The 25379-nt window shown below is 41.3% G+C and overlaps 1 protein-coding gene across 2 annotated transcripts in view; it reads left to right on the forward strand.

Moving 5' to 3' along the window:
- The window catches only part of PPHLN1 (periphilin 1), a 73188-nt gene extending 49350 nt beyond the window's left edge, over positions 1-23838 (forward strand). For both annotated transcript variants that reach the window (XM_061467775.1, XM_061467776.1), the window contains exon 10: positions 20185-23838. In XM_061467775.1, the coding sequence (XP_061323759.1) occupies positions 20185-20394 (210 nt within the window). In that variant the 3' untranslated portion in view covers positions 20395-23838. The remainder of the gene's footprint in view (positions 1-20184) is intronic.
- Positions 23839-25379: the final 1541 nt, after the last annotated feature.

Consider the following 25379-nt stretch of genomic DNA (forward strand, 5'->3'; position numbering starts at 1 on the left):
AGGTCACAGGAGGGACTTGATGTTTGGCGTGGGAGCTCCTGCACAGATACGAGCTTTCAGGAGGTTGGAGTAGACAGTGACAGAAGAATATCACACTGACAGCCTGTAGGTAGGGAAAATCTGCTGAAGCGTGAATCTATGATTTTATGGATTTTATGTTTTTTTCATGCGTCTTTTTCAGACTGTTGGGGGTTGATCTTAATGTAACAGAAATTGGTTTTGTAGATGGTTGTTTTGCTGGTGCGTGTAGTTTAATCCTCTAATCCATTTGTAATCCGATTTGTATGCAACACTGGTTCTTATATAAGTATGGGATCATCTGTGACCAAAGATGCTTTGGTGAGAGGTTGCATTTGTCATCTGGTTCTTACGTTTATATTCTGTATCTCAGTACCTAGCCTAATGTCTGCTTTCTTCTGACAGCTGTTTCACTGAGCAAGTTAAACTCCGTATGCTTTTAAGATGGGTAGGCTACACTTGTTTTTAATAGCTTGTTCTGTTCTGTGAACGATAGTGCTTTGACAGCCAGCAATTGGGTAGCATTTGGAAAACAAGGAAATAATTTGAAATTAAAAGCCACAGTTTACAGAGGACTGTTACATGGGGTTTGCTCCAATTATTTTGAGTGCATACAGTATTTATATAGGTTTGTCTTAAAAGCTTGGCATAGAGGGTATTCATTTGCTCCAACATTTAAAATACAAGATAATCTTCTAGTTCCAAAAGGCATCAGAATTGGGAACTTGCTATCGGAAAATATCTTTCATTGCATAAGTTGCTTATAAGTTGCTTATGCATGTGCTTCTTCTGTAAGTTAAGATTATAAAAACATTAGATTTTTATCTTGGTGTGTAAATGACTGATGCACATGATCATTTGTCACCAACCCACAAGGATCACTTTCCTGTTTTGTTTGACTCTTATTTGCATTGATGTTGTGACTTTCAGTCCTCAGTGGTTGTCTAGACATACACTAGTATGGGTACCACAATGGCATGCTTCACAAAATATGGCAGAAAAGCAAGGGCCAAGATTCCCCACAGGACAAAGGTTATAGTGTGCCTCTCTTACCTTGGCACTTTCACTTTGAAAGACTAATAGAGTCTTATATCCAGACTTACAAAATTACAGAAGTTGAATACTGACAAAAACAAGTGGGTCCTGTTGTTCCTGGTTCTTTAGCTTCTTAAGCTTCTTGAGAAGGACTGTTTATATGGTAATTTTCTGAACTATTGAACTTTGAGTATTGCTGTGAATGACACAAAGAACCTTTAATAGATGGGTTTGATACTCTTTCACCATGGTTTAATTGGCCTCCTAGTGATCTTTCCCCCTCTCCTGCTCCCCAGATAGCTTAAATACTTGGTTTCATTACAATATGAAATGCTGTACCTATGTGAGGACTGTGTGTACTTACGTGACCATAATTACACCCCACAAGCACAACCTTAGTATAGAAGATAATTTATGTATTAACTTCTTTGGTCATGTGCTACCTAAATGAAAAAATCTCTGCATAAGCATTTTTAAACACAAAATCAGAAATAGATTAGGGTATGCTGACACAAGCCTTTCAGTGATCATCTTCAACTGGAAATTTGCCCATTTTTTTACTTCTTTTTCAACTTGGCTTCCTGGAGAAACTAGCTTATGCAATCTGACAGTATCTGTGCTGTGCATCTTTTGACTCTATTGTCAGGTTTCAGCTAAATTCAGTTTGGGCTTAAACCAAGATGATTGTTAACAGGCAGTAGCAGAAACCGTGTGAGTTGCAGTGGAGAAATACCATAGTATGATTGCATCTCATTAGACATCACAGAGGAATGACCACGGAATGGAACTATGTCTAGCTGAGGAACGAGGTGACCTCTGAATTGGAGGGTGGAGGGAATCTGGAAGAGATGAAAGCATTTGTGGTGACAGGAGAGGTAAGGTTGGGAATTGGCAGTGTGGGAAGCAACAAACAAGGGTGGGACTGGATTTGCAGTTGAAAAAAAAAAAAGGATGATTTGTGCCAAGATCAGGAACTGCAGCCAAGAGGGTGGGGAAAAGAATGAGATGGGGATCAAGAGGAACATGGGTGGAGATGGGAATTAATTCCACAGAAGCTCTAAAGCCCATGGGCAAATGCAGTGGAGTTTCTCCCTGGCTGAAGGGTGGAGACGCTACATCATGCAAGAAAACTGGTTGCTATTTCTGGTGCCAGAAACAAGTGGGGGAGCAGTCAGGTGCTTCCAGCTTGGTGTCTTCCCCTCTGGATGCCCTCGAGGCGTCTGCAGAAGCTACCATGGTAAGGCAGGAAGTGCAGCGTTCCTGCATCGAGTACCTGAATTCCCTCACTGAAGAGTTTGATACAGTCACTGCTGATTGTTCTGTTGTCCATTTGGTTCAGTTTACTGTGTTTCTCATCAACTACAAATAAAACCAATGTGAATAATTTCTTAAAGTGAAAATGAGTTTTTAATGAAATTATTAGTCTTCTTACACAAATAGGTCTAGCCATAACTCAAAAATACCCTGATTAATTTTTAAATACTTCTCATAGTTTCGTAGTTTTTTTTCCTTAAATCTACTCTTAGGCATTACTTCAGCTCACTGTATAATTATCCTTATGTTGCTACTGGAGGATGTTTTCTTGCAACTATGTTTTTGCTAAAATCAGAAGAAAGATAAACTCTCAGATTCTGTTTCCTGTTTCACTAAGGTCACTTAATGTTTTTTTTTTCCCCATTGATTTTCTAGTAACAGGATACCTGAATGATTAACTCTGAGCTTTCAAGAGCTCCCTGACTCACCCTTGATTTGATTCAGGCTATTGGTTTCTTAAGCCTATATATAAGTGATTGGTGCTTTTAATAACAGAGCAAGATGTTTCATAATACATAAAACAAAATTACTGGCCTTGTTATTCTTGCAGTCTCCTTTTGGATGGGGAGTTGCATCTGCATTCCAAATGTGACAATTATCATCTGTACGCTAGTAAATTAAAATGGTTGTAGTGTTGGGTCGTTAACTTCCCTAATCCAGATGTGATTAATCTAAAATTGCAAATCTATATGTAATTTGATAAGACAGACTTTTAAAAAAACAGTTAAATACAATTTGCTTTCTTGCTGTGTGAATTTTCTGCGTCATTTGTCAGCCAGTGTTTGGGGAACGGGGGTGGGCAAAAAAATCTCGAGTTTAAAGTAATTATATGGTCTCCTATGGCCCAGGTAGGCTGTCAAAGAAACTGGTTTAGGAGTGTTCCTTTCAGTTTTAAGCAGGATGGGCTTTTTGCTACCAAGAAAAGCATGTATCATTGTGAGTTGGCTCTGGAGCCTTTTAATTTGTGTAGGTGTTACTCACGTCAGAATAAGCAGCCAGAGCAGTGATTCTGAAGAGAAGTATCTCATCTACTGTAGAAATTATTCCCTCCTTATTCATTTATATTGACCCAGATACAATTTTTTTTTAATTAATGAGAGAAACATAATTTTTGCATGTGTGTATTTCTGACGGTGCAGTGAAAATGTAAGGTAATTCCTTGCTTGTCTTAGACCTGTGCTATACCTTGGGGACCTTCAAGAATGTAACTTCTGCTTTGCAGCACAGTCCTCTCTTTATGCTGTGTATGGACCGAGCTGGTCATTTTTTTGAATCATTATCACAAAAATGACACTTTAGGAAAAACAGAATTCAATCACTTTTACAGCTTTTGTTAAAAAATATGCTGGACATAATTTGAAAGTCTAGTACCTTTATGGTAACATGGCTCATGTCTTATTTCTTTATCCCAGGCTTCAGTTTTTCTTCAGTCTGTTGCTATTCGACTGTTTCTGCTTGTAAGACTAAGTATTCTTAAATGTGTATGCCTGTTACTGAAGAGTTATGTTGAGACTGAAGAGTTATATTAGGATATGCAGAGAAGTCTTAGGGATAAAGTGCTGAGCTTGTTCTTGTCTATTGTGGATCAACTGTAAGATTTTAAAAGAGGCAAGGTCATTTAGCATGTTAAGTGAATAGGAGTATGCAGTGTCTAGGCTCAGGTAAGGTTTTATGCATACAAGGATACAAGCTTTCATAGATATCCTTGCAATTTATTTCAAGAAAAATTGCTCAGTATGCATGTGTCACTGGTAAGTAAGTAGCTTTTTACTGTATTCCTTAAAGCTGCTGTATTATGCATGTATTCAAGCTCTGAAGTGCACTGAAGTGTGTGCATGTGCGCATGTACGTAAGGTGTACAGTGAACAGTGTTTGGTTTTGTTCTTTAAATGATGTTTCCACCTAGTTATGAAACAGGCCTTTTGCCTGTGTTTTCATGTTTGATAGAAATGTGTGAAATGTCAATGTGCTTATGTCACGAGGTGCTCACATAATTCAGTTGATATTTTTTAATGGATTCCTGATTTTTCAGAGAGCGAGGCTATGTGAGAGCTTGAGCAAAGACTTGCCGAGGGAGTGGATAAAATTTTGGTGGCAGAAGTGAAGGTAGTCAGAGATGGCAGTGGTTCTTTTATTATGCACATATTGCCCCACTGCAGGGTCTTCGGAGCAGAAAGAGTGATTTGGCTTTGTCCACAGTGTAGTTTGCTGGGCAATGGAAAGCTAAGGAGAATAAAGAGGAAATATGGACAAGTGAAAGAGAGGTTAATACTAACTTGATGTAAGATGAAGTGAGTCAATAGTCAATTCTGTATTAAAACTAAGCAATAGTTCTAAGATCTGGCTTCAGTGGATTGCAGCCAACAAATGAAAAGTCAGGCGTATTTTCTTCATTAAGAGTGTAAGTGTAAGCTACTGACTTACTCTGCAGAAGGCAACTTTTTTCTCTTTTTCTTTCTTTTTTTGTTTTAATGAAACAGTCACTGTTCTCATTCTGCCCAGTGCATGGTTCTCTGAAATAAATAAATGAAATAATCCTTTGTTTAGACTGTAAATCAGTTCTTTGTGGATACTGATCCTGGAAATAGCAAGACGTCCTACCTACTGATTTGAAAATAGGAATTTTGCAGTGTTTATACCCTTAGGTGACTTAAAACAAAACAGAACAAACACAAATCCTCTCGCCCATTCCCCCCCCCCCCCCAAGCCTGCTGGAATTTCTAAATGAAATGAGAAAATGTCATTCATTTTAATTGTGGTTTTGTTTGGGCTTTCTCTATCTTATTTAATTTGGCTTGCTCTAGTCTAAGTAATTAAGTCTTTTTTGCCTCATTTAATTCTCATTCCAGAGAGTGTAGTTCAGCCAAATCTTTGTTAGCATGAACTGTTTTGTTAAAAAAATAAAGTTCTGGAAGGCTGAATGAAGGGAGGAATGTCTTATTTTTCAGGATATGTTTGTACGAATAACCCTTGTCTATTCTGTATCTTTGAAAGCACGTGGTAATCTTCTGTGAAGTAAGGTTAAAAGGTAAATGGCATGGTACTGTTTCTTTTGGCTATTGCATCAGTGTTTGACCTTTAGCAACCTATTTTTATCTTAGGCAGTAAACTGTTTAGTTCTGCTTATCAAAAGAGACTTCACTGCTCTCTTTCCATGCTGTTCTTATCCAAAACACACCGTATCAATCCAGCATCAGTAGACTTTATCAGCAACAGCTATTATTCTGCTCAAAGATACAGCATAAAAATGTTTATTTATATTGTAACAGTACATTTTATTCAATAAATACATTTATATATAGTTCTGTGGTTTCCAGTTTCATTATCTACTTTAGATCTTTTGTATTACCTCCTTATTAGTGTATCCTTTTCCTCAATTTTAGCTGTCTGACTTGAAATTGTTTTGGTGTCAACAAATCTTTAACTGCAGGACATTGACAGAATTGCTGGCAGCCACTAATATGTTCTAGCTATATTTTTTTTTTCATTGACTTGTTAATTTATGTGATGCTTTACTATTGTTACTAGTAAATAAATACTTATCATAATCATCCTCTCTGGTTTACAGTTAGAGTAAATAAGATATTTCATGAAATCCAAGAGGACTGGGTCTAGACCTCTAGTATCCTTGCATCAGAAACAGCATAGGAAGCAGGACTAGAGAAGTGAGCATCTGCCTGTACTTGGCACTGGTGAGGCAGCACCTCAGATACCATGTTCAGTTTGGGGCCTCACTACCAGAAGACATTGAGATACTGGAGCAGGTCCAGAGAAGGCAACAAAGCTGGTGAAGGGTCTAGAGCACAAGTGTGAGGGACATCTGAGGGACCTGGGGTTGTTCAGTCAGGAGTAAAGGAGGCTCTGGGGAGACCTTGTTGCTCATTTACAGCTACTTGAAAGGAGGCTGTCCTAAGGTGGGTGTCAGTCTCTTCTCCCAAGTAACAAATGACAGGACAAGAGGAAATGGCCTTAAGTTGCACCAGGGACGTTTGAATTGGATAGCAGGTATAATTTCTTCGCTGAAAGGGTAGTCAGTCATTGGAACAGGCTGACCAGAGAAGTGGTTGAGTCACATCCTTGGAGGTATTTAAGACATGCAGATGCGGCAGTTAGAAACATGGTCTATAGTGGTAATGCTAGGGTAACAGCTGGACTCAGTGATCTTGAAGGTCTTTTTCAACCTAAATGGTTCTATGATTCTGTGTTTTGTCTCCTCAGTACTAGAAATATCTCTTGGTAGACTGGGCTGCATCAAAAAAAACATGACCAGCAGGTAGAATGAGGTGGTGAGGCACTGGAATGGGTTGATCAAGGAAGCTGTGGACGCTCCATCTTTGGCAGAGTTCAAGATCAGGTTGGATGGAGTCTAAGGTGACATGGTTTAGTGTGAGGTGTCCCTGCCCATGCAGGGGGGGTGGAACTGGATGATCGTAAGGTCCTTTCCAGTCCAAACCATTCTGTGATTCTATCCTGCCCCTCTACTCTGCTCTCTTGAGGCCCCACTTGGAGCACTGTGTACAGTTCTGGTGTCCTCAATATAAGAAGGACATGGAGCTGTTAGAGCAAGTCCAGAGGAGGACCACAAGGATGATCAGGGGACTGGAGCACCTCCTGTATGAAGACAGGCTGAAAAAGTTGTGGCTGTTCAGCCTGGAGAAGAGAAGGCTGTGTGGAGACCTCATAGCAGCCTTCCAGTATCTGAAGGGGGCCTATAGGGATGCTGGAAAGGGACACTTCATCAGGGACTGTAGCAATAGGACAAGGGGTAACGGGTTTAAACTAGAACAGGGGAAGTTCAGGTTAGATGTAAGGAAAAAATTCCTTACTGTTAGGGTGGTGAGGCACTGGAATAGGTTGCCCAGGGAGGTTGTGAATGCTCCATCCCTGGCAGTGTTCAAGGCCAGGTTGGACAGAGCCTTGGGTGAGATGGTTTAGTGTGAGGTGTCCCTGCCCATGGCAGGGGGTTGGAACTAGATGATCTTAAGGTCCTTTCCAACCCTAACTATTCTATGATTCTGTGATTTGTTGCATCATGCTGGTAGCACAATTTGTAGAAGTCAAGGATTGCAGAAAGCTGCTCAAAGGTATCTGAAGAATACAGAGCTAAAGCTTTCAAAAAACCGCACACAAAACAGTATTTGATGATCCCAGTTTTCTTATAATGGTCATAATGCCTTTTATAAGGACTGACTGAAGCCAGACTCAAAAAGAATCAAAGCTTTTCAGTGGATGCCAGAAAGTGAAGACAAGCAAACCCTTCAAAAAGTCATGAGTGTGTTCACATATCTTGCCAAGTTTGTTCCAAATCTGTCCTCTGTCAGTTCACCCCATCCGACAACTTCTGGAAAATGTTCAGTGACACTGCAGTGAACAGGGTAGACATTCCTTTAATGAGTTTGATAGGTGACAGTTCTTGTGCTGAAGTGCTGCAGCGCTGCTTAACTGTCTCATTAATAAAGGCTTGTAACAAAGAAGTAGAAAGCCAGAGTCCTTAGTCTGAGATCTTTTTAAATGCAGAATAGGTGTGTTTATCACGTGGAATAATAGTTCACCATGAAAACAGCAGTGACTCCAAAGCTTTTTTGAACGAGCTAGACGCTGTGATTCTTCAGTATTATTTATGAGCTGTAACCCAAACTTACTGAATAATTAATTCCAAGTACTCTGGGATACAGTTAGTGGTATATCCACTGAGTAAACGCAGAACTCCTGCTACGTTCTCTTGGAACCACAATTGGTAATCGCTGCCCTAAGACATGATTTACTAACCATGAAAGACAATCTCTGCTCCTTGTGGCTTTCTGTTTGGGGATAGACGTGCTTTCTATTTTTACCAATTTTGGGTCGGATTTCTGCTCCCAAATTGAAATGGAATTAGCTAGAATTGTGGGAACAGATTCAGAGGGGTAGTTTGGGTGTTAAATGCTAAAAATACAGAAGGAATGAATATATTTGCAGTAAGAAATGAAGTTTCATCATACAGCTTTTCTGACCTATTCCACCTCCAGCCATTGTGTTAGCTTTGTGTTCTGTTTCTTTATATGTTTTGTATTTGACTGAAGATACAAAAACATTAAAACACAGATCCTGTGTGTTTTGCCTGCCTGGGTTAGGTAGCAGCTGTGAGAGTGGTCCCAGATGAGTTCAAAGAGACGGGACACATTAGTAAGGCTGTAGATAAATGTCCTCTTCGGAGGTTATCTACAGTTTCTTGTCACCTTCTCATCCAGAATAGGCGATTCCTCCCCACAGCCCAACTGATGTGCTAGTGTGTGACCTAATTATGATGCTCGTGCCTAAAAATGAATTTTAGGAGTAGTCCTGTGTATTGCTGGGTCACACAAACAAGTGGGTGAGGGTTTCTGGTATTGTGATGGTGACAGCTGGGAAGGGGGAATAGCATTTTCAGCCATCACAGCTGCATGTGGAAAAAGATACCCATCCGCAAGCTAGGGAGGGCTTACAGAATTCTTCGAAAACATGGCCTTAATTTTCTTTTTCTTTTATTTGATTTTATATTTGAAATGAGTACTTAAAGTAAATAATGAGAGTGACTGTTTAGAGGGGAGAGACAGGACCATGACTTGGACAATTTGATCCATTATTGATGCACTAATAAAACTGATTTGTGAGGCTAGTATAACGTGTGAAGTAACTCTAAACTTTCAGAAACCTTAAGTTTTAGCATAACCTAAGTAATAAAACCTTGGTAATTGAAGTAATTGTTTTTTCTTCTTGCAGCTGTTGCTTTTCCTTTCTGAGAAGTTGTCCATTACAGTAGTTTACTTATTTTGTGTTGTAAGTTCCTTATGCTGCACATGTGATTAAAAAACCCTTTGACTTCAGCATTTTTTTGACCCATTAAAGAAGAAAAATGAAAAAAAGTTGCTCTTTAAGCAGTGATGGTGAGAGTCTTCTCATTTAAGAACTGGTTCTTAAATTCATCAATCCACTAGCTTTGAGTTTATAATAACAATGCTGCCGCCAGTTAATTGTGCAACTGATCTGCTGGGAGTTGCTCTCAATTGGAAAAGGAAGATGTTTTGTTTTGCTTTCTCTTGCTGCTTGTTTACACTGTGCCACTGAAGAAAATGCAGGTGATCCACACCTCAGGGTAAAATTCTGTCTTGTCCATTAACAAAATTGAGCCCTCGCTGCACAGTGTTGAATCTGAGCGTGTTTGTAGCTGAAGAGATTTGTTGACATTGAAAGTGTGAAGACTTTTGGTCAGGGAAAGCTAAATCACCACAAGTCACTTTCTGGTAAAAGCAAATGCATCATTGCTGATCTTGACCGCAGCACAGTCCGTGTATGTGGCTTTTAAACTACTGTACTTTCTGTACAAGGAAGGTTAGTTTATCATGTAATTGTTGCTGTTAATACACAGCTCATTCTGATGAGGCTTACATGAATATCGCTTTCCTTTGTGGTCAGTGGACATAACTGAAAGCTATTAAAGCATTTTTAACAAGAGAATTACCATAGACAGAGTCTTTTGTAGATAAACTTCACCCTTCCTGTTTTGGATGGAGCAATAAGTTTACCATGGAGCAGATTTAGGAAATAGCTTTCCATCAATTCTCTGTTTTATAAATAAAAAGTTGCAGGGCGAGGTCCTTCCTTTGGCATAAAGCTGATTATTTCCTGCTTCATCCTGAACTGGTGCATTTCAAGTAATGGGATTTTTTTAGCATCCAACAAGAGAGGAGAGCTTTTAGGATTCTGTTTTCCTTTATGGTCCTGTGAAATGCAGTTTCTATACTAGAGGGTCATTATAGAACAAAGAAAAACTAATAGATATGTAACTTGCTGCTCTTTCAGAGAATTTTTGGACTTAGCTGTACAGCTGTTTGTAGCCAGGCATTTTAAACATACAGCTGGGTATTCTTATATGTGAGTTGAAAACACGTCATTGATGTGTCTCTGAGAGATCATCAGTACTTCTGGTGAGGTTTAGAAACTGATGACTTGTAACTGCAATGGGTTATTTGAATTCAGATTTATCATCTGCTTGCAGAAAGCACATGCTTTCTGTAAGGAAAATATGTAAGAGGGAGAACTTAAACTAATACTGCTGTTTTACCTAAGGAACACAGAAGTTAATATATGAAGTAACACTACCCTCATCCAACACATCTGTTGTAAAGAAGCCTATGAAATCTAGGCCACACACAAACTGGTCTCCAAGGGCCTGTAGTTGGTGTTAGAATGCTGTTATTATGTGGTCTGATTGGTTTAGTAAAGAATTATCTCCAGTAAAACCATGTAACATAATAGTCTTTGCTCTCCCACATGGGAGCTACTTCTGCTTGACTGAGCAAGACATTTCTTGAAGAAGTAATAATGCACTTGCTCTTGCCAAAACATAACATTAAATGAAGTGTATCGTCATGTACATTTTTGTTGTGTATCAATTCTTGTTCATTTAAACATTCACTTAAAGGCCTCCACCGTAGTATTAAAAGCAGTTCGAGTAAATATACAGATTTCTTAGCAATATATTTAAAATAAATTTCTTGTATTGAAAACTTGTTTGTTATCATTTTAAAGCAGTAGGAAACTATTTGGAAAATTTTTCATAAATGTGAAGTGTTGCGAACTTTCCAGATGCCAGTTTAATTGCCAGACAGTACAAGTCATAGCAGTTTAAGGTTTATCTTGCACTGCCCTGAATGCTTTGTATGTGATGCTTTCCCTGGTCACTTTGTCTTTAAAAGATTGCTGAGATAGTTCAATAGCTCATGTGAGCAGTTTCCTAAATAGCACTAACTTGGTTGGCTTTTGCTATCATTGTTCAGAACTTTGTAGCCTTGCTCTACAGATCTGTCCTTGCTGTGTAACTGGAGCTGTAAACACTTGCTACAACTGTTGAGGACTTCCCTTTAGCTGCGTTTTGGTTTTGTTATTTTTACCCTGCTCAGCAGAGTCCTGCCAAAGCTTGACTGCTCCATCTTTAGATTGCTTTATAAGCATAGAGTAAATGCACCAAAATGTGTCATTTTTTGTTTGGATGGTGAAAGGAGGAAGAAAGTTGTTGAGAAGGGATGATGCTTCTCTCCAGAGGTGATGATTAGAGATATGATTGCTATGGGGCAGAGCCCCACACAATAGAAGCCACAGGAGGATGAGGCTGATACGGGGAAGATGAGGCAGCCTGGCTTTGTTCCGACACTCCTGCAGTCACAGCGTGCCTGAGTCAGCCATAGGCTTCTCCTGAGCTGCAATGGACTCCACCCTGTGCAGCCCGCATGGCTTCAGTGTAGTTGCAGAGGTGTCACCAGGGTCATGATGTGGAGCAAACGAGGATGCTCATGATGTCTTAAGCTTAAACTGGAGATAATGGTTTCATGGAAGTAAATAATTTGGTCTGCATGTTTACTTCCCAGTGTATTACATAGAAGGGATATGATGCTAGATGATGTGCACTGGATGATTTTTAGGTCCCTTCCAACCCAAACCAGTCTATGATTGTATGGAAAAGGCCAGAGTTGTGTCTCAGGACCGAAGCCAACTCTTCAGGGTTTTCAGCCTTAAATTGCACATTTAAATTCAGCAGAGAGTTTGTTACTGTAGACATAGACACCCACCCCCAATTTTACAGATGACTTGCCCATTTCTTTTCATACTAGAATCGTACTTAAATCAGGAAGCCTTGCAGTGGCATTGTTCTAGACTGCATCTTCCTCTTTCAGATCAGTTTAATCAAAGCAATAAATAAAAAGCAGGCAGAAGATGTCATGTCCTAGAAACAAGTGCTGTAGACCACCTGAACAGAAACACTGTGTCCCCATGTTGGGGAGCAGTGGCTAACCCTGAGGAGCTCAGGGCTGGGTGGCCCTAGCTGCATCTCCCAGGGGCTACCTCCCAGGCACTGCAGGTGCTAGCACTATTCCCTGCAGCACTGTGCTTGGGCACCAGCATCCACGTTGCTAGTCTTGGTCCTTGAGGGCAAAGCAGAGCTCAGCTCTGAATTCACACTGCTATTAAAATGATGGCTGTATCAGCATCTCCTCCATGTGTGGGACTTCCAGCAGACCTTTCAGTCAGGTGTTTAGCTGCCAGAAATGGTGGGCTTAGATCAGGCTTATCTGGCGCTTGAAACTTTCACTGGAAAGGGACACTGAGTGCATGTAACTTTAATAGTTTGCATATCTTCAGTAAGTGTCAAATTAACATGAAGTTGTTCATTATTACATAGTACATTAAATAACTTGTTTCCCCCGATTTGCAATTCAATGAATATCTAATTGGTCTATAAACAGATTGATTAATGGGTACAGAAATTATTACATAGATCCAAGGCAAAATTGTTAGTTGTTTTTAAGAAAGGAATAGAATAGGCTTGTTGATGGTTTGTAATTAAAAATTATATGCCCCTATTGCAACCACGCATTAAATTCCTTGTGCGTTCATTTAGCTTTTTGTAGCCGTAAAAAATAGTCCGTCCTGGCTGAAAACCAGTTTTAAATATCTTGATCATGAGAATTGTCTGCAAGTGGTTTAATGACAGTTCTGAGCATACGTTGCACTGCGGAGCTATAAATTTATATATTGCGCTCATAAACATAACAATACCATTACATTGCCAGTGCAGTAATGAAAATTTCTCTGTACTCTTTCAGTAGAGGATTAGCTTATTGTACTTGAGGAGACTAAATTTCGGGTAAGTTAATAAAGCCTAATTTGCATGGTTGAGAACAATCCAAGAGAGTATGTAAATAAATTAAAAAGAAGTGATTTGGGGAGAGGTAATAATTCCTTCTGAAGTTGTCTTTGGCAAAGAAAATACTGTGATACGAGCCATATTGAAGCAATTGGTTTGTATTTTCACAATTTGCCTAAGTTTACGTGCACAATTATAATGCAAATCTTATTGCATATGCAGTGAGCTTTGAGCTAGATCTGCATTATGGAATCTTTCAGTATTGCTCATAGCTAGGAGTACAGGAAAAATTAGACCTCATAGTCTGTCTACCCGTGCTTGGAAAACCTGGCATAGATGTGGCTGTGTTAACAGAAGAGTGCTTTGTCAAGCTTACTTTAGGTCTGCTGAGGAGGGGAAATGAGGAAGTGGCTTATACCACCAGAGGGCTATACCAGCCTTTCTGTCCTGGCTTAGCTAGGGGAGCAAAAGCTGTTACCTGTGTCTGGTGTAGAGGAGCCTTCGGGCATCCCTGAAGCAAGAGAGATTTCAGGCAGTTTGCGCTTTCTTTAATGGGATGTCTGTAGGGGATGTGGTACAGCTTGCAAGCTTGTGCTATACTTATGCTCTGCAAGTTCAATCAGACAGCTACCGGCGAGCATGTGGTTTCTTTCCTCCTTGCATGGGGTATTTGATACTTGTGGGAAATGTGCCCTTAGTAACTGAAAAGTTTCTGTTTTCTGAAAGATAATATACTAAATGAATACTTGCATGAATCACAGATACAAGATTGTGATTGCTGGGCATGTTGGGTCTTCTCAAGGGTGAGTTAGTATCTAAGGGTTGCAGGCTGTTTAATGTTGTTTCTGAGCCACAACCCTACCTCCTCTCCCCATGTGAACTGGGCCTTGAGGGTCTTTGGCCTTCTGGATGAGGAGCTGAGAACAGGCATCTCTGAGGATGAGCACTGACTCACAAGCACTGATGGTGGGCTGTATACATATGGTGCAGAGCTGCTCAGAGACTCTGGAGTTGCATCATGTTGCTATGAAGGAGGGGTCCTGGTGGAGGTGAGAGAGTGTTAGATGAATCTGTAAATGTATGGAATGATAAAAATACTCAAAAATGCAGGAAAGGTTGTGATGAAGAAGTGCAGGAGGTTGGAAATTACAGATTAAATCACAGACATCAATTTCATTTGTTAAATCATGACATCCACCTAATGGATGTGGTCTTCATCATGCCTGGCGGTCCTGCTTGTGTCTGTGGGCAGTAGTACCTTGTGCACTGAAATGAATTTGTCCATCTTGCATAAAGCTGCTTGAGTGTTGCATCTGCAAGTCTCTGGATGTTTCCTATTCAAGCCAAGAGGATTTAAAATAAGTACCACAGTCATACTCATCCAAAACCATCGTGGAGACAATAGTTAATGTTGCCTACTTATATTTAGAATAAAGCATGCTCATTACAGCAGTTATCCCATAAATGAGAAGTGACAGTTCAGTTGAGTCTTTTGAGGCAGAGAGGAGAAATTTGCATCTTCCACTTGCTACTCACTTGTACTTTCTACCAGCTGTGGACATGGCAGGTAGAGGCTGGTTGGACCTCATAGCCTGGTTGGACCAGTTTTTCTGAGGGTCTTTTCAGTTACCCGGGAGCTTCTTTCTGGTTTCCATCTTCTTCAAAGGCTGTTTAGAACAGAAGCTGTAGTTCTAGCTGTCCTGATTCACCTTGAGAAGTTAAAAAGCCTTTCTTTGCACAGACTGTAGAGCTAAGCAGGGAAAGCTTGGTGCATGGGTTGAAATAAAGGTTGCAAATATCTCCATTTTATTATCTCTGTTTTTTCCTGGCCTCATCTCCTTTGAATGTTGTGTCTACTCTTGCTGTTGAAATGAAGCTGCTTTTTGGCCAGATATGCAAGACTTTGAGACCAAGATAACAAAGTTTCTGACTCTTCTGCAGACTGTATTCGCTTGCAGGGGAGGACATCTTAAGTTCTCCAGGGGTTTTCTCATTGCAGTTTATGTCGTCCAGCAGTTCTGCTGGGCAAAATACACAGGCAGGTCCAGAAAAGTTTGAGAGAAAAAGATGGAGCTGTGCTAAGCAGCAAAAGGAAATGATGTGGACCTTGTCAGTGAATATTAGACATCTCATCAAATTAGGTATAATTTCATACACGCCCCGAGTTCAGATTTACAACAAAGATTTGGTGATAGTGTTTCCACCCATCATCTGAGACATTCAGTATATTTTCTTTGGTTTAAATTGGGACCATTTTTGCATTATCATTGCAGAAGGTATATAGCGATCTAAGACGTGAGCAGTTCACATGAGCTTGCTTCTGCCCCTCTTTTCCATTAGAGGTTAATGCCCCAGAGCTGAGCTGGTAGAAGAGAATGTGTGGTATCCTTCATCTCCGTCATGTCAGTGTCATACACTGTAATTAATTTAAGTCACTGTTGATGGTACTTTGGAGAATTCCTTAATGTGCGTCTGTGCAAAGTTTCACAATTAACCTCAAAGTTTCATTCTGCCTGGCGTGTTCTAGGGCTTAATCACCTCCGACCTTGGAGACCAACATCTCCATCGCTTTAGCTAGATCTATATTTAAATTGATCTAAGTGCAAATTTTGGTGTAGCTTTCCCAAATATATAAGGAGTGTTCACTAATGTGTTGCAGGTGCACCACAACTTTAGACTTGAATCTAGACAAGGCGTAAGTGCTATAGAGAGACTGGCATGTGAAGGGTTGATCTAAGCTAGAGCCTCTATGCTATTATCATGTAAGAATAAAAGAGCTAAAATGCCATGAGAATAATATAAAAATAGGCATATTTGGGATCCTCTGACCTCACAGATGCCAGATGTGCTGACTTTGGAAAACTCTTCAAAGAGAGCTTGAATTCTGCCTATGTACTTCTCATTCTCAGGAAAATCAAGACTATATATAGTGTGTGTGTATATAAAATAAATATAAATGCATTTATATATTTGGGACTAGAACAGCTGTTTCTGTTTCTCCTTCAACTGCTTACGAAAGTGTTACATGTTCTTTCCATTATGCTGATGCTGTAGCTTAGGTCAGAGGATAAAAGTATGCTAGGGCCTTGGTAAATGCTCACCCCATGGCTTTAGCTGTTTTCAGGATTAACTGGCGTATATATCAGACAGAATAATCATGTCGTTGGTATCATTCCCTTTCTTGGTTTTCAATATAAAAATGTTGTTTCTTCTTTCCCCACACATGGAACCGTTTTCAGCTTTTAGTTCCAGATGTTTACAGATAAGCTTTCCACAGTCTGAGCTCAAAATCAATATCAGCTGGAATTTTAAATGTAGGGTTCATTTCAAACTTTGTTGGGTCACAAGTTCTTTAAATATTCTTCTCCTGCAGAGAGGTGATTTGCTTGTTTGGGGTCTTTTCTGCAGTTTTCTTTCTTCCTCAAACATTACATTCTCGGCTTATTTTCCAGAAACATCTTTCTTCTCTCTTTCATGGAGAGGATGGATTTTAGTATGCCATGCCACCATCCTCTTTTACAAGAACTTTGAGTGTTTACACCATTTTTAAACAGAGCTGATTGTACCATTGAGCTGCTAATATCTTCTGTAATTGATATTCTTGTATTTATAATCCCTACTCCCTTATGCAAAGCATAGTAACTTCTCTCTGAGAGCTGGTAGTGGTGCACTGACTTCAGATACAAACTGGTTTATGAAGTTATTGCAACTGTGGCTTGTAGTTCTTTCAGTTGTGCTGGTGCATCTGGTTTTAGAATTGAATCACTGAATCACATTAATTGGGGGGGAAGTCATTTAAAACGGGATCATCTCAATGATGCAATTTATGTCGCAGCTATACAAATAGGTTTATCAGCACAATTGAGAAGGAGGCAGATTGCACGGGGAGGATTAGAAATAGCAGCTGGGGTAGAAAGCTTTGTAGAGGGAAAATTGCTCAATTATTGTTAGAGGAGCTGAGCTGTTTCCTTTGTTTTTTGTTGTTAGAACTGCCTTCCTGCCCCACCTCTGCCCTCTTCCCCTGTTTTAGGTCAGTGCTGTTTTATTATTTTTAAAGTCTTTTGTCACAAAGAATTGAAAGTGTTCGTCTTATACATGAAGGTGGTTGGTTTCCAGATTGTTGTGACAGCAAGGTGACTTCTGACTCCAGACACAGCGACAGCAGTGGCTCTCCTGATTCTCTTCCATGCCTTCTTTTGGGAAAGTTTTAAGAACAAATGTGCTTAGACTGAGCTAATATTTATATGCTAAGGGTCAGAGAATTTCATCTGGGTTAGTTCTTTGTGGTGTGCGAGACAAATAGCAGATAGCACAGTTTGCTATTAATTTGAAGGCCAATTAAAAGTAGAGCATTTCCTTCAGCTGTAGCTACGGGTGCCTTCTGGTGCAGAAGACAGGCTGATGTGTCTGTGTTCTCTATTAGTGTCAGGGTTTCATTCGTGCCAGTGTTGCACAGCGTCCTCTGAAGACTGACAGTAACCAGGTTCGTTTACCTGTGGAAGATCATTCACACATCCTTGTTCTGACCACTTCAAAGGTGATAGACTAGGACAAATAGACTTGCAATAAGGAAAAAAATGAAGAGGAGAAAAAAGAAGGTTTTTAACTATTTCCCCCCAAACGTAATGGCTCTGGGGAGAAAAAAACCTTTCAGAAATCATTCTGTGAAGGTGCTAGGAAGCGTGCTGCAAGTACATGAAAGGCATGAGTTATCCAGAGTGAAATACCATCTGTCTGTCATATGGCTAATCAGAGACAGCAATTCTTCCTGAGCTTTTTCCTTGGAAAGAGTCAGAGAAAAAGCAACCCAAATTTACTCTGTTTGAAGTTCTCTTAGCATGTATTGTGGTTTACTTGCTGTGGAACATGAACTCTGAGAGTCTGGGGTTTGTGCTGATACTTTACTACCAAAGAACAAAGCATACAAAGGAGGAAACAAACCCCTCAGAAAGAATGCCATGTGCGCACTGTTTCCACACTTAAGATGTTTAGCTGTGGTTTGTTTTGGACTGCAGTCTTCGTTTTGGCTTCTTAATCTCCATTGAAAATTAGTTTCTTTCAAAAGGTTTTCTTTTATTTGCCAACCAGCACTTGAAAAGTGGGTCTTATTTTAAACTGTTGGTACAGAATATACCATTAAACACTTGAGAACTGTCATTATTAAGGGTATCATGTTAAATCATCGTGTTTCTGAGAATAGTTTGTGTGCAGAATGTTTGTTCATTTGTCTGCTTTACTGTTCCTCTGGAATGAATATGCTTGAGCTGCCCTTGGACTGGTCCTTATGAATAAAAGTGTGGTGGTGTTTGGTTGGGGGAGAGTTCTTTTTCCTTCTTTTTTACTAGTGGGAAATTGCGTATATACAATTGTATCATTTGTGGGTCCGCAATATAGATAAATAGGGGAGGAAAAGGTCACGCATCTCCGTAAAAAACAAGTTTTAACACAAGAACCCAATGCTAAAAGATAATCACACTTTGAGGTATATCAACATTTTAGCTCCCCCCCCCCCCCCAAAAAAAAAACCACAGCAATATAAAACTTACTTGTCTGCACTCAGAAAGCCAGTGTATTTTCTAAATGGAAATTGGCCAAAGAGGTGTGAAAAAGAACTGCATCTGGCAGCTGGAAGACTTTGACAAGTTCCTTTTTTGGTGGGTGTTTGGATTAATAACCTTAGCTGGAATCTGGAAAAAGTACAATAAAGTTGCAAGGACTCAGTACAGGTTGGGCAAAGAAGAGATTCAGAGCAGCGCTGCAGAGAAGGACTTGGGGGTGTTGGTCAATGAGAAAATGAACATGAGCCGGCTTCAGTGTGCGCTTGCAGCCCAGAAAGCCAACCGTATCCTGGGCTGCAGCAAAAGGAGCGTGACCAGCGGGTTGAAGGAGGTGATCCTGCCCCTCTACTCTGCTCTTGTGAGACCTCACCTGGAGTATTGTGTGCAGTTCTGGTGTCCTCAACATAAAAAGGACATGGAACTGTTGGAACAAGTCCAGAGAAGGGCCACGAGGATGATCAGGGGACTGGAGCACCTCCTGTATGAAGATAGGCTGAGAAAGTTGGGGCTGTTCAGCCTGGAGAAGAGAAGGCTGCATGGAGACCTCATAGCAGCCTTCCAGTATCTGAAGGGGGGCTATAGGGATGCTGGGGAGGGACTCTTCATTAGGGACTGCAGTGACAGGACAAGGGGTAACGGGTTCAAACTTAAACAGGAGAAGTTTAGATTGGATATAAGGAAGAAGTTCTTTCCTGTTAGGGTGGTGAGGCACTGGAATGGGTTGCCCAGGGAAGTTGTGAATGCTCCATCCCTGGCAGTGTTCAAGGCCAGGTTGGACAGAGCCTTGGGTGAGATGGTTTAGTGTGAGGTGTCCCTGTCCACGGCAGGGGGGGTGGAACTTGATGATCTTAAGGTCCTTTCCAACCTTAACTATTCTATGATTCTACTTTGAAAACCATCTAAAAGCATCGTTGGATGTTTGTCTGAAAAACAGTTGCAGTGATAATGAGAAGTTACTTCTCCTCAACTGTGGTACATAACTGACTCACAACTCTTCGTTCCCTGCAGTATAAGATCAGTCGGGTTCACATAAACCACTGCCAGGATTGCTCTTATCCTTAGTGGTTGAATCACCAATGCCGTCAAAGTAATAAAAATCATATTGTCAAGAACTTCTATAAGAAACAAATATCCACCAAACAAACGTAATTTGGTGAAATTATTTAAACACAACTTGTATTTAAAGTATTAGGAAAGATTACAATCTAAGTTATTGATGCTTTGCATGAAGACTGGGATTGCTAGACATGCCACAATTAATTTTATACGTATTTGCAGTGAAAATCTGGTTTAGCGTTTGCACTTCATTCTGCCATTATGTATTAAATATTGCTGCAAGAGGAACTTAATTTTTCTTTTTAAGGCATTTTTTCCAAGAAGAGTGATTTCTTGTATCCAGATAGTTCTGAACTACTTAAATTTTTATTAGCACAGGGCATAAGAGAAAAAGCAAATACATCTTAGAGTTGAGACTCCTGTTACCCAGTATTCTTTGTTTGGTTTGTGTCTGCAGTAGCACTAACTCAATGAGGGCTGTTGGTGTGCTAATGTAAAGAGTGTTCCATTTAATTCTTTTCTACAATGTGTTCTTTCTAGATCTACCGACAAGACTGTGAAACCTTTGGCATGGTAGTGAAGATGCTTATTGATAAAGATCCGTCATTGGAGAAGTCCATTCAGTTTGCCCTGAGGCAGAATTTGCATGAAATAGGTGAACGGTGTATAGAAGAACTCAAACATTTCATTGCTCAGTACGATGCTGCCAATCAAGATCTGTCAGAATCCTTCAAAGAAGGCTCACACTAAGGACAGAAATACGCTTTTAGATCCTCTTCATTGTGTATGCCATAATACATAAATCTGCTTTTTTGCTAGGAAAGAGGAGATCTTGCTGGGAATTTGAACCCAAGGCCTGCGCTCCTTTGTAGTAGCTCAGGTGGCTATATCATGTTCCCTGTGGTCTCCACAATTGTATTCTTCCTACCTGTACTTGTTGACATATATTCCTTTGAAAGGATGTCCTTTTCAAAAATGCTGTAAAGTGACAAACTATTTTTGAAGCCTTTACACAGTTACCTAGGAACAACTGTTCAGTCTGATGTATGTACACTTACATTTTGATGTTTATAAGTGTAACTTCAAACACTGTATTTTTTATTAAAGTAACAAAAAGCAGTTCTTCATTCTTCAACTTACACAGAAAGAAGTCTTGTTTTCATATATACTATAGGAAGGGAAGAATTGCAAAATTGGTAGCAGCTATGTTTTAAATTATTTATTATAGTTTAATTTTAAACTTCAGGTTCATTCTGTAAAATTGCACTAGGGGTTATCTCTAGTCTCTGACTGCCAGAGCAATGCTACTTGGTGTAAGTGCTGTACTTGTGTTCTAATTGCAGGTTCTGCGAGTGCTGTTTAAATGTTGGTGTTTTCCATGTCATGAGTCATTTCTAGTGAGCAGTATTCAAGGAGTCATGGGTGCTTGAGGTTGGAAGGGACCACTGGGGGGTCATCTAATGCAACGCCCCTGCTCAGGCAGGGTCACCTAGAGCACACTGCTCAGGATTGTGTCCAGATGGATCTTCCCCAGGGAAGGAGACTCCACAACCTCTCTGGGCAACCTACTCCAATGCTCAGTAAAGAAGTTCTTCATGTTCAGATGAAACTTCCTGGGGTCTGCTTTATGCCCATTGCCTCTCATTCTATCACTTGGCATCACTAAGAAGAGTCTGGCCTTATCCTCTTGACACCCTCCCTTCAGATACTTGCACACACTGATCCGATCCCGTGAGTCTTCTCTAGGCTGAACAGCTCCCCCAGCCTTCCCTCATACGAGAGATGCTCCAGACCCTTCTTCATTCCCATAGCCCTTCACTGGACTTGCTCTTGGAGCTCCATGTCTCTTTTGCACTGGGAAACCCAGAACTGGACACACTAATCAAGATGAGGCCTCAGTGGGGGTGAGTAGAGGGAGGATTACCTCCCTCGACCTGCTGGCAGTGCTCTTCCGGATGCAGCCCAGGATACCATTGGCCTTCTTGGCCACAGGGGCACATGGCTGGCTCATGAACAAGTTGTGCACCAGGACCCCCAGGTCCTTCTCTGCAGAGCTGCTTTCCATCAGGTCAGCTCCCAGCCTGTACTGGTGCTTGGGGTTATTTCCAATTTCCCTTTGGTGAATCCATGCTGACTACTCCTGATAGCTGCCTCGTCTTCCACATGCCTTCCGTATGGTCTCCAGGATGAGCCATTCCATCACCTGACCAGGGATTGAGGTGAGGTTGACCAGTCTGTAGCTCCAAGGCTTCTCCTTCTTGCCATTACTGAAGACTGGGGTGACACTTGCCTTCTTCCAGTCCTCAGGCACCTCTCCTGCTTGCCATGACCTTTCAAAGATGATCAAGAGTGGCCTAGCAATAAGGTTTGCCAGCTCCTTCAGCACTCATGGGTGCATCCTGTCAGAGCTCATGGACTTACAGATGTCATGTTTGTCTACATGATCTCTAATCCAATCCTTCTCAATCAAGGGACGGACTTGCTTTCTCCAGACCTTCCCTGTCGTCTTCTGGGTCAAGGACTCCTGGGGGCTGACCTTGGCATTGAAAACTGAAGCAAAGAAGGCATTCAGTGTCTCTGTGTCCTCTGTCACCAGGGGCATCCCTGCTCCATTCAGTAGCAGGCTTACGTTTTCCCTAGTTTTCCTTTATTATTGATGTATTTGAAGAAGCCTTTCTTGTTGTCCTTGACGTCCTTAGCTAGATATTATTCCAAAAGAGCCTTGGCTCTCCTTGTCGCATTTCTGCATACTCTGACAACATCCCTGTATTCTTCCCAGGTGGCCTGTCGCTGCTTCCACCTCCTGTGTATCTCCTGCTTGTGTTTGAGTTTTATGTAGGATGAATTCCATTTTTTGTTACTATTTGCTACTAAATGTGTCCTTTGTTATGTTTTTGACTGCACCTTACAGAGTATAACTGCAGGTAACCACTGAGCAGGGAAAGGTCCCTTCTCCTACTCTCTCTGTCTCCCCCCTTAAGCCTTCTCACCACTTCTCATGCAGCAGTTTTCACAATCAGGAGGCTGTGCTTAATCTTCATTTCTGGCATCAAGAAGGAGCAGCAATTCAGGGGGACAAGGAAAGTGAGCAGGATCGTCTCTTTAGGAACTCCCAAGTTGCTTTGGATTAGGTATAATGTCAAGTTGAACTGTAAGGCCCCAGATTCATCATCATTTCACACCTAGGTGGTTCTGGATAATGTCTGGCATCCCTATTGACCTGGTAGAGTGATTAGAGTTGGTTGAGTGGTTGGGGAGGCTGCCAGTGCTGCATGATTACTTTTCAGAGGTGAAAAATACTTAGGACTCATTGGTGATATCCTGACTGTTGAATTCTCTTTACATGTAATAACGTTCTGTTTTTTATGAATGTTTTAGGAAGGGGATAATTTGAGTCATAAACACAAAGGTAAGTATAAGCATGATTGTTTTGTATACATTTGCATTTAGAAATGTGAAACTCTGTAAAAAAACTTCCAAAGTGCACATTATTTTGAAATGAAAAAGTCATTGAATTCAGCCCCTTTATCAAGAGAGCTTCCAAGGTTTCACCAGAATGGTGAGCAGAAAAGTAAGGGAAATAGCAATGGTTTTGCGTGTACAAGGTACTGTTTGTATCACAGCATCTTACACATGCAAATCTTGATAGGGTATATTAAAAGTGTATTGCATCAGATTCCTGAGGTGCCCAATTAGCTTTAATGTCGGCAGGGCGTGGTTTTCCAGTTGGCTTTTGTTGGTTTCTACAACAAGAGTTCACATTGCTCGAAGGAGATGACCTACAACTTACCTTGTTGGCACCCGGCATTGTGTGGGCTGCACAGTAAGTGGGAATCAGCTCCCACATCCTACAGGATGCTAATCTGGGGAGGGAGAGAAGGGAAGAGAGGCAACCTGCTGTGGCACAGTAGTCAGATCTGACCCGCCCCTTCTGGCAACAACCCAGTTTGCCAAGATCTGTCATGAAACCACAGGCAAAGCCTTCTCTGAGGCAGAAGCACTTCACTGCTTGTTACAGGACTGAGAGCCTCCAGGGTGCTGCATCAAAGTTTCTGCTTTGGGTTGGAAATGCTAGTGGGAAAATCCTGAAATTATGTTTAATATATTTTTTATTAAAAGTGTTCATTATAACTGTACAGTTTGTTAGGAGTCTCCTTTGTTAGAAGCCTGATTAAATTTACTATGATAAAAGTGTTTGATTTTCAAGTGTCCTTCTGTAAAGACCTACGTTTACAATCACAGAATCAAATGATGTCTCAAATTGGAGGGGTGCCATAAGGATCACCAAGTCCAACTCCCTGCTCCTCACAGGACTACCTAAAACTAAACTGTGTGACTGAGTCTGTCATCCAGACACCCCTTGAGCTCCGACAGCCTTGGGGCTGTGACCACTTCCCTGGGGGGCCAGTTCCAGTGGACAGCCACCCTCCCACTGAAGAGCCTTTTCCTAATGTCCTACCTGAACCTCCCCTGATGCAGCTACATTCCATTTCCTTGTATCCTACAGCTGGCCTCCAGAGAGGAGATCAGCACCTCCCCTCCGCTGCCCCCCTTGAGGGAGCTGTAGACTGCAATGAGGGCACCCCTCAGCCTTCTCTTCTCCAGGCTGAGCAATGAAGTAACCTCAGCCTCTTCTTGTAAGTCTTGCCCTTGAGGCTTCTTACCAACTCAGTCACCCTCCTCTGGACACACTATGAGAGTCTGATGTCCTTATCCTGGGGCACCCAAAACTGCACACAGTACGCAAGGTGGGGCTGCACAGGGGCAGTGTGACGTGGCACAGTCACCTCCCTTGACTGCCCAGCCATGCTGTGCTTGGTACACCCCAGGACGTGGTTGGCCCTTTTGGTTGCCGGGGCACACTAATGACTTACAGTCACCTTGTCCTCAACCCAAACCCCCAGGTCTTTTTCCACGGGGCTGCTCTCCAGCCTCTCGACCCCAAACTTGTATGTACCACAGGATCATCCCATCCCAGGATGCTCTTGTCAAATTTCATATGGTTGGTGATTGCCCAGCTCTAATCCAGATCTCTCTGTAAGGCCCCCCTGCCTTTGAGGGAGTCCACAGCTCCTCCTTGTTGAGTGTTGTCAGCAAACCTACTGTACATTTGACTCCTGTGTCTCATTTATATCATTTGTTAGAACATTAAAGAGAACATGCCTTAGAACTGAGCCCTGAAACTCGGGTTTCTCCTGAGCTCAACTGGTGACTGGCCGCTGAGCCGGATGTAACCCCATTTACTGTCTGAGCCCGACCTCTCAGCCAATATTCTTGGGGTTTTAAAGCTAGCTAGCAGGTCGGTAAGGGCTTTCAAAGGTTTGTCAGGTTGTCCTTACCTTAAGCTGACTTTTGGGGGGCACTTAATGGATTAAATTTTACTCATGACCTAAGGAGTCATTTGGATTTTCTGTAAGCCCTGTTTCTGTGAAAGGTTTCATGGGTGACAGGTGACTGCTTTTCCTTAACCTTTCATGATGTATGCTTTCTGTTGATGTGGGTATTATGCCGGTCCCTTAACTTGAGCAAGGAACGTGGCTTCTAGCCTTGCTTCCTGTAGAAACAAACACATACTTTGGATTAATTTCATATCAGTGTAAAAACCTGTCCTTGGTCTCGTGGGCAGCCTCGATGGGGCTTCTGGAAAGGGGTAGGAAGAGCATCAGTGGAAAGAACCAGAGGCTGCGCGGGGGGAGTTTATTCCCACCTTAAGTGCTCCTGAAAACAAAACTTAT

The sequence above is a fragment of the Pezoporus flaviventris genome, unplaced genomic scaffold, assembly GCF_033815535.1.
Source record: "Pezoporus flaviventris isolate CSIRO_AGI_PZ_B2104156 unplaced genomic scaffold, CSIRO_AGI_Pfla_v1 ptg000045l, whole genome shotgun sequence".
Lineage (NCBI taxonomy): Eukaryota > Metazoa > Chordata > Aves > Psittaciformes > Psittacidae > Pezoporus > Pezoporus flaviventris.